Source organism: Ailuropoda melanoleuca, chromosome 15, assembly GCF_002007445.2.
Source record: "Ailuropoda melanoleuca isolate Jingjing chromosome 15, ASM200744v2, whole genome shotgun sequence".
Lineage (NCBI taxonomy): Eukaryota > Metazoa > Chordata > Mammalia > Carnivora > Ursidae > Ailuropoda > Ailuropoda melanoleuca.
The window spans coordinates 70,304,263-70,319,203 of NC_048232.1; the positions used below are offsets into that span (position 1 = coordinate 70,304,263).

The following is a 14,941-nucleotide window of genomic DNA, read 5'->3' on the forward strand; positions in this document are numbered from 1 at the left end:
AGACACTACTCTGTAAGCCACTATGTTATGCCTTGACTTTCATCAGTACATTCATATTTATTGTCTTACTTTTTGTATCTTACAAGACATGTAGACGTAGAATAAGTTTTCCTACTCTACAGATGGGCAGCCTGGAGCATAGGAAGCCAAAGCCTTAGAGAGGACAGCCTACATGCCCACAGTTAGAATGCTAGGTAGAAGCAGTGCCATGATCCAGACCGGACTTCTGACTGAGTCCAGCGAGCTGTCCATTCCACCATATTGCCACCCTGTCTGAAATTCAGTGTAGATTTCACCAATCTCCCCATCAATAGCTGAGGGATTAAGATGTGGGCAGTTGTTGTTGTTGTTGTAATTTTGGCCAGTTCCAGCTAGGGTTTATACTCAAGCTTTTAGACCATGTCACTTATAAGAAGCCAAAAATGGTGTAAAACAGAGGAATGCTTCTAACAATCTCAAAATCAGCAGAGTCCATCCTGAGGCTCAACTTAAAGTTTTTGATAACTAAGTAGGTAAAGGTCTTTACTCTGATAGATTGAGTCACCTAACGAGAGAGACAGACCTTTTGGAGTCTCAGATTCCCAGTAGATAGAAGACATGTTGTGTTCTTGTCACATACCATGAAGTCTTCAGAGAAAGATAACTAAGTTCAGTGTTCGTAACTGATTAGTAAGAGATTATGTACCTATCACACAGTTGGCTTATTCAGCAACAAATAGCTGAACTACACACCTGTAACTATGTAAGGTGCTATAGAAGCCATGGTGAGCAAAACAGACTCCAGACCTGCCCTGACGGAGCCTACAGTGCCCCCTCCCTTATCTGCAGTTTTGCTTTCTGGAGTTTCAGTACCTGCAGTCAACCCCAGGCTGGAAGCAGGTGGTCCTACTGACATATCAGAAGGTCAGTAGTAGCCTAATGCTATATCCAGTACCTGTGTCATCTGCCTCACTTCATCTCATCACGTAGGCATTTTATCATCTCACATCATCACAAGGAGAGTGAGTGCAGTACAATAAGATATTTTGAGAGGGAGAGAGACCATACTCACACAGCCGTTATTACAGTGTATTGTTCTGTTTTATCATTAGTTACTGTTGTTAGTCTCTTACGGTGCCTAATTTGTGAATTAAACTTTCTCATAGGTATGTATCTACAGAAAAAAACATAGTATATATAGGGTTTGGTACTGTCCGAGGTATCAGGCATCCACTGGGGGCCTTAGAAATATCCCCCATAGATAAGGGGGGAACTATTGCACTTTCTAAATGAGGGAAACTGGCAATAACCAAACTGACAAATTGTTAGAAATTATCAACAGGATACTAAAAATAGAGCATAGGTACCATATAACAACAGCAGAGTCTGAGGGTCATGAAAAGCTTCAGTTATGAAGTGGTTCTTGAGCTGAGGTGTGATGGAGGAGTAGGTGTTAACTAGAGCGTGTGTGCATGTGCACATACATGTATGTGTGTGTGTGGTATGGGAAAGGGGGGTGGTCAGCCTTTTAGGCAAAGGAAATCGTGTTGGAGGTTAGCCCATTTGAAACCACGAGAGAGGTTCTGGAGTCCCCAGACAAAAGGGAAAATGGCATTCAACGAGGTGGAGAAAGTCTTGCCACCATTTAGGCTTTGCTTTTATCCAAGAGTAAAAGAAACCAATAAAGAGTTTTACACAGAAGAGTGACATCGTAAGATTTCCATAATCGTAGTGCTCAGTCTGATGCCCTGCTTAATAAAATGTTACCCCATAGCTTACACAGTGTATCAGCTTTCAAGCACTATGGTTTTTCTATTTGAATAACAAAGAAAATACAGGCAAAAGAAAGTATTAACCACAATGAAAAGTTAGCATTTTACTGTGGTTTCTTGAGTCCATACCACTGTTGCTTTATTTCCTTTTCTTGTTTTCCAGTGGTGGGATTTTGCAGTGGTGGGAACCCTCCTCCTGAGACATTCTGCCAGTGCTCACAGGCTCTCTGTCTTCCTCCCAGATCTGCGTAGTGATCGCTGCCGTGTTCGGGATCGTCATTTACCGGGTGGTGACTGTCAGCACTTTTGCTGCCTTCAAGTGGGCGTTAATCAGGAATAACTCTCAGGTTGCAACCACAGGGACCGCCGTGTGCATCAACTTCTGCATTATTATGCTGCTGAATGTGGTAAGCGAACTACAAGGTAACCAGCCTCACGGTTCAACGATCTGGGCTGTGGTTTTCTTCTGATGCTAGGGGGAACCAGCCTCGGAGGGGTGAGTCTGTCACGTAGCGCGGATGGCTAGGCAGCAAACTGCTGGGCAGGAGATGCGCTCAGGTCTGGGGATTGAGGAGGCTTGAGTCAATCTAGGCTCCAGGATTTTCTACAGTGGAAGGCACTAGCCCTCTCTGAATCTTCGTTCCTTTATTTACCCAATAAGATAACACTGTGTATATACCTCTTGGGGAAACTTAGAGAAAGAACATATATTAAAGGCCCAGCCCAGAATCTGTGACACAGCTCAACAGTGTTGGTTCCCATTTCCTTTTGATTCTGAATGACAGGAAAGGTCAGTATCCAAAGCATTGCTTGAGATAACCCTGCAAGGGACACATCAGGATGGTGCACGTTGCTTGTGTTAATTTCAGGCTTCTTTCAGTTCTGTATTTCAGCCCAGATGTCTCCCCTGAACCCCAGACATCCAGCTGCTCCTCCAAACCCCTCTCTTCCCTCCAAAATCAGTTCCTCCACGCTCCCTGCCCTCCCCCCGCTCAGGCTGAAAACCTTGGCATTATCCTTGACTTCTCTGTTTCTCTCAGTGTCTGTTTCCAGAGTTTGATCACTTCTCACATGTCCCCAAGTCCCACCTTGGTCCCAGATCCCAGTGGCTCCCACCTGGGTTATTGCGGTGCCTTCCTAACTGGTCTCCCAGCTCCCACGTTTGCTCTCTCAATTTAGACTCATCACGGCAGCTAGTGAGAGCTTCTTACCTGTGAGTCAGCTCCTGTCGCTGTTCTGTTCACCGTGTCCAGTGGCTTTCCTCTTGCTCAGAATGAAAGTTCACATCTCCATGTGGCCTCCAAGGCTCTCCTTCTGGCCCCAGTGACATCTACGACCTTGTCTCCTCCCTACTCACCCTACTTCTCCTGCTCCAGGCTGACTTTCCCTTTATTCCCTGGATATGCCAGGTGTGCTCTCACTAGGGGTTTCTACTTGCTCTTCTCTCTGCCTGGAATATTCCTCCCCATGGGGTCTGCCTGGCTTACTCCCTCACCTCCTTCATTTCTTTTTTCAGATGTTACTTTTCTAATATAAGGTTTCCATGGTCACTCGGTTTTAGAATTATAACCCTCTCCTGCCAGCTAAAATTTCCTATCTCCTTGCCAGCTCTCTTTTTCTCTGTGGTACTTATTACCATATAACATCCTGTTTTTAATTTATTATCTGTCTTCTCCTTTGGAATGTAAACCCATGAGGGCAGAAACTTTTGTCTATTTGGTTTTTACTCTTATTATTTCCCAGTGTCTGAAACAGGGCCTAGCACATAGTAGGCTCTCAGCAAATTGTTGTGATTATTTGCAGAAAAAATAGTATCATTTGCTGACATTGTTAGATTTGAGGTCAACCTATACATAAAAATACTGACATTAGAGATTTGTTAGCAGGGAATAAATAATGTATGTGGAGTGTTTGACATGGAGTAATTATGGCTCTCTCACCCTTGGTTAGCTTGCATCTTAAATCTGGGCCATAATGTTGAATTTCTCTCATCATTAAAAAAGGGTTTTCCAAAGGCCAAGTAATTTAATACTATTATCAATATAGTTTAATCTCTTTGGATTGTCATTTCTAGCTCTTTAAATAGTCCTAAATTCTATAACCCATAAACTCAGAGTGATTCTTCAGAGAATTCAACCTACCCAATAATAAAATATTTTATTTAGGATTCTTAAGTGAGCTAGTAATCACTGAGCTAATGAAATATAGTTGATTTATTATTATTAAAATATGCAGAACTTCTTTATTGTTTTCAGAATACAGAAGTTCTAAAAACGAAACAAAAGCAGTTGCTAATCATTTGACATGATGATTGTGTACGTGTGTGGTCAAGTGGAGGTTGAGAGTGGACGTGTGGCACCCCCTGGCCCTCTCTCCTCCAGGACTCAGCTCGTCTCAAAGTTAATTGTGGAATATATGCATTGTGAAGGGGAGTGATTCATGGTGAAATTAACCAAACAGCCAGAGCACTGAAAGATTCTGCATCCAGGTAGTTTGTAATGAATTAAAGCCCTCTTTTTCTCTAATGTCTTATTAAAATTTAATTTATGCATCTTAAGAAATAAATACATGCAGTGAGTCTATAAATACATGGTTGCTCATACATTTTGAGCAGACATACCAATGTTGTCAGAATAATACTTCACTCAACTGGAAATCACTTATCCGGCAATCTCTACTTCATGAGACACAGCCAAGAAAAAAGACAGTAAACTAAAAATGAAGAAGGAAGCATAGGGAATGGGAAAACGATATAGTTATGGACATTGCAAAGCACCTACTGTGTGCTGGGAGCTAGCCTACTAGGCGTTTCTGTGCTTTCTCTAACAAGCATTTCAGAGTCACCGAATTGGATGCTGTAAGGTCCGCACACTAAAGCTGACATGTATTATGTTTATGAATGCCCTTAAGGGGTATTTTCATTTATTTTAGGTACATGTGAACACCTTTTGATTTCTCACCAACATCAGACTAGAAAAACAGGAGGTTACTAAGGCACGAATTCTGACAAGGGCAGGAAATGACAAGCCATAGCAAAGGGAAGGAAAGAAAATAAGAAACATACATAAGAACTTTCAAAGCAGCAGCATCCAAGACCCTTCCGTGCAGGAAGCAACCATCTTACTCTCCTCAGCCCGTGTCTGATGACATCCCCATCCCAGCAAGCACGTTTACAGTCCTGCATTATGTCCTGAGGCCTTGCAGGTTCCATTACGAGGGCAACTGAGTGTGTAATATAGTTTGGAAAGATTTTCATCAGAATATCCAAAAAATAAAAAAGTAATTCCTTAAACAAATATCACATAAATGATAGGTGACAGACTAATAACTATAATGTAGCTTTGACCAGTTCAGAACCAAACTATCTACTGATTTCTGAAATTACTCAATTTAAGATATTTCATGACCCTACAATATACATTTTTTATAGCTACATAAATTATTTTCAACTACTTAAAATGTTGGCCATACTGGTCTTGCAAAAAAAAATCATCACTTAGACATGAATCATTAATACTTTCCATTAATTGAATATAAAAACCTTGAGAGCTAGATTGGTTTTTAACTTCTGTTCATTACAGCCTCTAATTATTAAATATTGGTATAGATCACATACCCTGTTTCTGACTTTCTGCTAGAGTTGTCCAACCTTAACTGAAGAGGCAGATCTATAAGGATGCCTAGTTTCTAGATTTTATGATGTGTATTTACACTTGTTTGTTAGTTTTGTTTTTGATGTGTATTTACTCTTAGGTAGCGTGTACACTAAAAATTTATGTTATAAAAAATTTTTGATCTGGGGCACCTGGGTGGCTCAGTCAATTAAGCACCCAACTCTTGATCTCAGCTCAGGTCTTGATCTCAGGGTCGTGAGTTCAAGTCCTGTGTTGGGCTCCCAACATGGAGCCCACTTTAAAAAATATATATTCTGTATCCCAACAAAATATTAACCTTCTTAGTGACTGGTTAAGGGGCACTTACTAGTTTTCATTTTATTTCCTCTTGAAAAATAAATACTTCAAAGATGGAGTGAATAAGATGGATTTTCTTGCTCCTTGTCATACTGTTTCAATCCCATTCTGCTTCACTAGTGACCAAAGAACATCCCAATATGGTGGTCAGAAACAAAAGATGCCAACAAAGAATGTATCCCAAGAGGAGAATAAACGTTATAACCATCCTTTTTATTCAGCCATACCAATATGAATCTGTTATTTCATTATACTCTAAACAGTGAAAAACACTGGGTCTTATTCCAGAAAGAAGTAAGCCAGAAAATATGGATTGCATCAGAACAAGCCCACATACATTGATTGGGTGGACAAGATCAAATTACAAGTACTCATAGCTTCTTTTGGAAGTGTACTTAATATCAGAACGTTTTCTGTCAGTTACAGATTTAAACTCTCACAATTTGTGGTGTCCGGTTTGGAAACAGCTTTTCTACTGCTTTTATCAGACCATCCATGATTTCTATCTCAACTGCCTAATGAGAATCAGACTTTTTCCGGAAGCCGCTCATCTGCAGGTCTCTTGCTGGCCATCAGGCCTTCTGCTTGTGTGCCCTTTCTGGTTACATCCTGCTCAAAGCCTCACTGCTCATCCCCTTGCACTTTCAACATTTATAAAATGTTCACATATGCCATGGATCCCGAACGTGTCCCCATATACTTTGCCTTATTTTTCAAAAGGTTAATAGTAATCATAGTTTGACTCCTGTGCTGTTTCCTTTCTAAGTTCCTTTTTTTTTTTCCCTTCGGAGCCCAAACCAAAATAACATTGGCATGTCACCAGCTACCAAGACCTTTGAGACAGGAGTGCAAAGTGAGGCACTTGGACCAAAGCATGTCAACATGAAACATCTAAAGGATAAACTCGACAATCAAAAATTGTATTTTGATGGGGCGCCTGGACAGCAGTTGGGCGTCTGCCTTCGGCTCAGGGCGTGATCCCGGCGTTTTGGGATCGAGCCCCGCATCAGGCTCCTCCGTTATGAGCCTGCTTCTTCCTCCCCCACTCCCCCTGCTTGTGTTCCCTCTCTCGCTGGCTGTCTCTATCTCTGTCGAATAAATAAATAAAATCTTTAAAAAAATATATTTAAAAAAAATTGTATTTTGAGGAAGGTGGCCTCACCAGTCAAATCTAATTTTCCTTGAAAATTATATAACTAACTTTAATGATAGAGTGTAACAGTAAAACATATTTTATTAAAACTGTCCTAATCTGTGGTTAACCAGTATTTTTTTAGATTAAAATGTATGACTATACCACAGGATTTCTTATTGAAAATTATACCAATCTCTTAACTTTTGGCTCTAAGAGTCTGTGGCTTCTGTACACAAAATATGATACTATGGCCATATTAGTTATCTTANTAGATTAAAATGTATGACTATACCACAGGATTTCTTATTGAAAATTATACCAATCTTTTAACTTTTGGCTCTAAGAGTCTGTGGCTTCTGTACACAAAATATGATACTATGGCCATATTAGTTATCTTACTTTAGCAAACCATAGTCACTGCTGAAAATTTAGAGTCATACAGTCAGTATTTTCCCCTAATTCTGTAGTTAGTGGAAGTCTTGGATAAGAGAATTCAAAAGTTTGGAAGGACCTTAAGATCAATGAGTCCAATACCCATTCTCAATCACATAAAAGAAAACCGTCGTCTAAAGAAGAGATGAGGTAATGTGCCCAGGCTCTGCAGCTTGCTGGCTGATGAAGTCATAATTACAGCCTGGGGAATTTTTTTTTTTTTTTTAGATTTTATTTATCTAATTGACAGAGATAGAGACAGCCAGCGAGAAAGGGAACACAAGCAGGGGGAGTGGGAGAGGAAGAAGCAGGCTTATAGCGGAGGAGCCTGATGTGGGGCTCGATCCCATAACGCCGGGATCACGCCCTGAGCCGAAGGCAGACGCTTAAAGACTGCGCCACCCAGGCGCCTCAAGCCTGGGGAATTTTGACCAGTGCATTTTCACTGCTTTAAATGTGATCTTAATTTTCATGTTGCTCCAATCCATTTGACTCGTTTTCCTTTTCCATTTTACTGTCTCTCATTTTAGAGAAGACTGTTGTTCTTTTTCTCGATTTATACCCTCTCTGGGGAATCTCCTAGAGCTGGGTTTGCCCTGAACTGTACCCCCTACACTTCCGTATACATATGCATACACACATGTGCACACGCGTGTGCACACACACACACACACACACACACACATACACATTTTCCCTTCCCTCTTAGGACCCTCCATTTACCAGATGGCTGGTTGAGTTAAGGATGCATCCAGCGCAGTAAAGGAAAAGCAGAGTATCAAAAGTTAGGAGTTCCTAGTAAGGTTTCATCACTTCAGCATTTATGAATGCTCTAATCTAGAAAACACAGCAGACCATAAACAATGAGATTACAGAATCTTACCATCAGAATCAGTCTTAGAGATGCTGAGGTCGAGGAATGTTGTGATTGTCCCAGCATCGCTTAGCAAGCTGGTAATTAGTGGCAGCTAGCCTCGTTGCCAATTAATTACTCCAGCATAGGAAGTGAGAATTTAAAAAAAGTAAAGTGGGACCTTGTGCATTTCTTTCTTGCCCTGAAAGGACACAATTGTTTGTTTACATTGTTTTCAGTGTTGAGTAATGGGCAGTTAATGAAATTATTTTCACTCATGGCTTGATTACCTATTTCCTTTATAATTAGGGATTTTATAGCACCTACAGCTTCTTTGTTAAATGTATGAAATTTATTTTACAGCTCTATGAAAAAGTTGCGCTTCTTCTGACAAATTTAGGTAAGTGAGACCCTTCTTATTTCATGGTACAGTATTGTGATCTAGGAAATATCTTTTCAAAGACTGATTCCTGAAACACTGCTGAAGAGAAATATTCTTTTTTATTTCAAATTGCATACAATAATTTGTTCTTTGCCTTCAACAGGACGTTTTAAATACATCTAGTAATTGGGGGATCATTTCTGTTTAAAGGTTTAAAACCTGTCATAAACATTATCTATCATGAACTAATGTAATTTGAAGCAGGTTTTCTCTTAATGCACAAAAATTTTGCATCACAAAAGTTATAGATAAAGTGCCCAGAGTCATTTAGAAAAGTGTTCATTTGCTATGCCTACAGTTTTTATTTAATTAAAAATGTATCAGGTTTTCGTGGTATATAAAAACCACAGCAAGGTTAGTTGTTTTGAAGACTGGGGGCCTTCTACCAGGAGTGTAGGTGGCCTAATCATTCCTGACATTTATAGAAATGACTTTCATCTGGACAAGTCACCCCTAAGAACATTTCTCTGTCTCCATAAAACATTAGAACAATCTGGTAGCTGACTATGCACTGTACATTTTCCATGTTTTCAAGATAAATTGTCCCAATTTTATTAATGAAACATTAGTCATTTTACTCTATGCAATTTGAGAAAATTGCATGCTCCCACACATAAACCTATTTTAGCACATTCCCATATGTAGCTTGTCCAGAGGGGGGGAAAATCACAAAAATGCTTTTATTTTTAATAATCATTATAATACAAGATGTCATTTATTGAGCCAGATACAGAGCTAGGTACCTGGCATATCTCCTTTAATGTCGTTAAAATCCTCCATCATTATCGCCCCTTGCCCTGAAAGATAGAAAGAGATCTATATCCACAGAAGAGATAACTGCATTGGCAGATTGTGTCCAGTGGCACCTTGATCCAGGCTGGCAAAGATGCCAAGGAGATACAGTCCTGGCCCATCTGTGGTTGGGATACCTGGGCACCCACCCAGCTGGCTAACATTGTGGGAGACCTTCCTAAGTAACCAATGGTTCAGTAGCAGAAGTGAAGTAAAGCTAAAACCTTTTGAAAATCTTTTGTCTTTTCTTCTCTCAACAACAGTACGGCTTTGTTAAATATGATTCTCCTCCCCCTTCTCAGATATGCTCCCAGCAAGCATTTTGAGGCATTAGTGGAAAAGAAATTGATGGGGTGAAGTGGTAAAGAGCAATTAGAAGCTCAGAGAATGTGGAAACAGAGAAAGTACTATGGAATTAAATACATTTTCTTTGACATTGCTTGGAATGAGGATGCAGCTCCTAGGGAAGGATGGGTACATTTGACATGAGATGTCAAGCTGGAAGTTTGATTCGTATTTTGGTTCATATCACAATGTCCAAAGAGCACTCGCTTTATGGAAGTCAAACTATAAGGAGATAGAATTGGCTCCTGAGGTCAGAATATTGTAAGATACAGATGGTGATATACAGTAAAAGCTCTAAAGTGAGGTTGTCTCCTTGGTATTTGTCCATGAGAATTGAAAATGGTGGATGAGGGTAACAGGCAAAAAAGTCAGATACTCTCAGCATTCTGAGAGAGGGGTCTGACTCCCTCTCATGCAGCAGCACCTGGCATTTCGCCCAACAGAATTTGAGAACAAGGAATTAATTAGGAGCTGGGAGGGGACCTGACAGACAGGCCTGCCCCACACACAGAAACTAAGAGCGAAAGGGAATGAGGCCCCTTCGGCTAGCTGTCTGTACTCCAGGCTCTCTGGGCATCCAGTCCCTCAGCTACCTCAGTAGCTGCTTCCCACCACATCCTGCTTGGGGCTGGTCTGCAAGCTTGAGGATCTCATGGGTGGTCCATTCCATCACACACCATCTATAGGCAAACTGGGGTCTCCTGCAGCCTCCTTAGGACACCTCTGCTCCTGCCCTGTGTGTATAGGGAGTAGGGCAGAGGGAGTTAAGAAAGGGTCAAAGGCAACCTCTCAAACTCTGCTCCCCTTTTGTCCACAGAACAGCCTCGCACAGAGTCTGAGTGGGAGAACAGCTTCACCCTGAAAATGTTTCTTTTTCAGTTTGTCAATCTGAACAGCTCCACATTTTACATCGCGTTCTTCCTTGGAAGGTAAGGACCTGATCTCCACGCTTCTGCAGGCCAGGGACAGAGCACTCGGAAGTCACTGACCAGGGTGAGAGAGAAGCACCTCCTTCAGAGTGATTTACATAAAGGGTAAAAAGAGATTAGCCTCCTCCTTTCCCTTCCTGTTCCCATCCTGGGGAATGGCCGCTCCAGTCAGAGGTTACCTGTGCACCTTTTCTTGCTAAGGTACATAGAGGAAAAGCATTTGCACAAGTGAAGGATGGATTTAAAACTTGTGTGCTCCATCCACACCTGAGTCAGGCCCCCAGATCACACCCTATATGAGCAGGTGACCTAATGGGGAAGGTGGTCTGCAGTGTGTCCTGGCTGCCTGCCTTCACAGAAGAGGGAAGGACATCCAGACAGGAAAGGGGCTGACATAGGATGCCAGAGGAGAGCGGGCAACTTCGGAATCCCGCAGTTATGAGGATTTGCAAAAGCTCCTGTGTTAAGTAGTCATGTCCTATGAATTCTTTTGTGCTGGGAAGTAGCTTCTGAGGAGATAAGAACCAGAGACGGGCGAGTGTTGGGTTTTGGTGGGATGGATGCAGTAGCTTCTTCTCAGTATCGAGCTACTTCAGTGTGGAATTCTTGTCAGACAGTAAAGCTGGTTATTTTTCTTTAAATTAAACTTCTATTCAAAAAGATCAGAATGTGTTTCAAACCAACATGCTGTTTGTTACACAGGCCAGAGCGCTCGATATTTAGCAGAAAATGTTCAAAGTCACAGCAAGCAACAAGAGCCGGCCTCTGTGGTCAGCAGCCAGACAGTCCAGAAGGGAAATATACCCTGGAGAATTCCAGAAGCTGCAGTTTTGACAGCTCTGGAGAGTTTCCTAATTCTCTCAGACCTGGTTGTACCAGTAGTTTTCACCGGAGGATGTGCTCATCTGAACATAATAGTCACGAAGAGCTTAGACCTACAGGATGCTAACAGTTTGTTTTTCCGTGTGTTGAAGATTTACAGGACACCCAGGTGCCTACTTGAGGCTGATAAACAGATGGAGACTAGAGGAGGTCTGTATTCTTCCATCATTCCTTATTTCCTATAGTCTTATATTAAATAGCCTTGGGCAACTTTATGCAGATTAGAAACCAGACACTCTTTCTTCCTCTCCATTGATTCTGGAATTTCTGTGTTTGCTTACCTCGCAGTGCCACCCTAGTGGATGCCTTATTGATCTCTGTATGCAAATGGGTATTATAATGGTGCTAAAGCAGACCTGGAATAATTTCATGGAACTTGGCTACCCGTAAGTACCTTAGACATCTATAGTTGAGATGCAGCATTGCTCATTATTGGCTTTTCTAGGTGTGGCAAGTAAGATAAGCAATGCAGACTCAGCCGTTAAGGCAGTGCAAATACCTGGAGCTGAAGCGTTCATGCTCAGTTATTATTCAAGCACCAGCTCTTTAGGAAGATTCAGTACCAGAAGTATGAGTGATAGTGAATATGCTTTAAAAAGTCTCTGTGGAGCCCTAAATATTGAACACTTTCTTAGCAGCTCCTTTAGATAATGCCTCTGACCCTCATGCTGTAACACGGCAATGCTCACACTAGTTACGACCCATTAACTAGAGCTCTACTCCCCCACCCCCGTGATAAATCAGGAATGGTAACTTTTTAAAACTACCTTAAATTGAAAATGTACAGAAAAAGAACTTAGGGAAAAGAGAAATGTTTAGGGATCCAGGAAAGAAACTGGAGAATTTCTAGGTCAACATATCTTGACAAGTAAAAATATCACCTGGTGATAATAGTTTATGTTGATGACAATAGGCAAAAACTTGCATCACTTTTGTAAGGATAACCTTGAATTCTGCTGTGTTTGCTCAGCTCTGGTCAGTTAAGTTTTAAAGGAACATAAATCAGCAACTTCTATTTCTGCTTTAATTCCACACCTACTGGTTTCCACGTCAGCTTGGTGTCTCCATGGAGAACTCCAGATTTCCGGGAGGACCACTCAGCCAGAATGATAAGCTAGATTTTGGATCACTTCGGAAAAGTCACCTCGTAGCTCTCAGTCAGAACCTATGCCAGTAATTTTCTATTCTTAGGTTTAGAAAACTTATTCCAAGTGCTTGATATTTTCTATCAAACTTTTTTTTTAAATGCATAAAATTTAAAAATTAGCATTATATGCTACTTTAAAGTATAAGCCATAATTTAGCAAAATGTCAGAGACATCAAGGAAACTATATTTTATCTTCTAGTAGTATGGACACAGAGCAAAATTGTGAAGTAGGTTGTTTATCTTCGATACCTGTCCCATTATTTCCTTTATTTTGCAATTTGTTTTTGGGTTTTTTTTGGCATGTCTACTCTTGGATACCCCTCAATTTTTCCTTGTCCCCTATAGNGTTTCCGGGAGGACCACTCAGCCAGAATGATAAGCTAGATTTTGGATCACTTCGGAAAAGTCACCTCATAGCTCTCAGTCAGAACCTATGCCAGTAATTTTCTATTCTTAGGTTTAGAAAACTTATTCCAAGTGCTTGATATTTTCTATCAAACTTCTTTTTAAATGCATAAAATTTAAAAATTAGCATTATATGCTACTTTAAAGTATAAGCCATAATTTAGCAAAATGTCAGAGACATCAAGGAAACTATATTTTATCTTCTAGTAGTATGGACAGAGAGCAAAATTGTGAAGTAGGTTGTTTATCTTCGATACCTGTCCCATTATTTCCTTTATTTTGCAATTTGTTTTTGGGTTTTTTTTGGCATGTCTACTCTTGGATACCCCTCAATTTTTCCTTGTCCCCTATAGCACAGAGATCTGGCCCTTGCACCCATTTCCTCAACCCTGTTCCTTATCATAAGATGCACTCCTGAACATTACTAAGGATTAATGTGCTAACCTCACCAGAGTGAGATGCATTTTATTGGGAATCAGAGCCCCTGTCGAGCTCGAGCTGAAAGCAGGCAAGTCCAGTTGAGGACGTGAAGGCTTCCGTGTGCTAAGAGAGGAAGCATTTAGTGGGTCTGCAGATCTTCCAGGCCCTCAGTTAGAATACGTAGGTCAGCACCCGCATGGTAAGACTGCCCATGGGTCCTAAGTTAAGTCAGCTAGGCCAAACCTTCCTCTACTCCAAGGTCTGGATGTTGCCTTGGTTCTAGAGGATCAGTTTATAGATGTTCTTAGTCCTCTAGCCAACCCTCTGAGGTGACACCGAACATGGGACAATTGCATGAATAGTTAAAAAGTTATTCTGTTCACTTGTAAGGGCAAATGCATGAAGTATAGCCGTTGATATTGTCTTCCTAATCCAAGGCTTTATTTTCTTGGCAGCCTATCCTAAACATTTTTAGGTGGTTCTGTATTTGAAGTCTGTCTTATTACTTAAGTCTTCTGAACAGTCACATATTTTTTTAAAGGAATTGATCTTGTTGTGCAGGTTAATTCAGAATTGGTGGACCAGAAGAAAAGTACGACAAGAACGTGGACCTGAAAGAAAAATAAGTTTCCCACAGTGGGAAAAGGACTACAACCTTCAGCCCATGAATGCCTATGGACTCTTCGATGAATACTTAGAAATGAGTATGCAAATATCCTATTTTATCCTATTAGTTCTAAATGCCAATTCTAGATCTCAAGCTACATTCAGCTAGACATGCACCCTCTATCATTGAGGCCAGCAGTGTGTGGGGATTCTCCAGCTGAATGCAGAGGAGGGAGTTTCTTGTTTTAAGAAGCTCAATCCATAGAGATGGTGCCAAAAGCCTAGGCCTTCAAACTCTTCATGACATTGCCCTGTCCCTTGTAATTAATCACCAGGGAACAAAAATAAGTTGGAAAATGGTGAACCAAAGAAAAGGGAATTATCATTCATAGTATGATTGATTCACTTTTTTAGCAGACATGTATTGAGCCATGTTATTCCAGGCAGACGCTATGCTTGACACTAGAGCTACAAGAAGGAATAAGGCATAGTCTCAGCTCTCAAAGAGTACACGGGCTAGTGGGGGAGAGCCAGAGATATAAAGAGTAAGTGCAATAAGGAGTCCTAGAAGCTGCAGGATGCATCAGTAGAGGGGATGGCAGAGCAGCCATTTCTCTTGGCGAGGATGGCAGGAAGCTGGGAATGCTTAAGCTATGCTTGCGCTTACATGTAAGGAATTAGGTTTCTCTATTAATCAAACCCAAGCTATTTATCTTGTATGTTGTACATCTACTCAAGCAGGTATTCAAGAGCATGGGCTATGGAACCAGATTACCTGGGTTCACATCCCAGCCCTATCACTTATTAACTATGAAACTTGGACAATTAAT

The 14,941-nt window shown here is 41.0% G+C and overlaps 1 protein-coding gene across 1 annotated transcript in view; it reads left to right on the top strand.

The window, feature by feature from the left end:
* LOC100484394 (anoctamin-4) overlaps nucleotides 1-14,941 on the top strand; it is a 336,625-nt gene that overhangs the window by 280,919 nt on the left and 40,765 nt on the right. Inside the window, exons 17-22 of the mRNA XM_034644141.1 lie at nucleotides 1,994-2,158; nucleotides 8,506-8,542; nucleotides 10,539-10,650; nucleotides 11,625-11,682; nucleotides 11,821-11,918; nucleotides 14,067-14,209. Of these exons, the coding sequence (XP_034500032.1) occupies nucleotides 1,994-2,158; nucleotides 8,506-8,542; nucleotides 10,539-10,650; nucleotides 11,625-11,682; nucleotides 11,821-11,918; nucleotides 14,067-14,209 (613 nt within the window). The remainder of the gene's footprint in view (nucleotides 1-1,993; nucleotides 2,159-8,505; nucleotides 8,543-10,538; nucleotides 10,651-11,624; nucleotides 11,683-11,820; nucleotides 11,919-14,066; nucleotides 14,210-14,941) is intronic.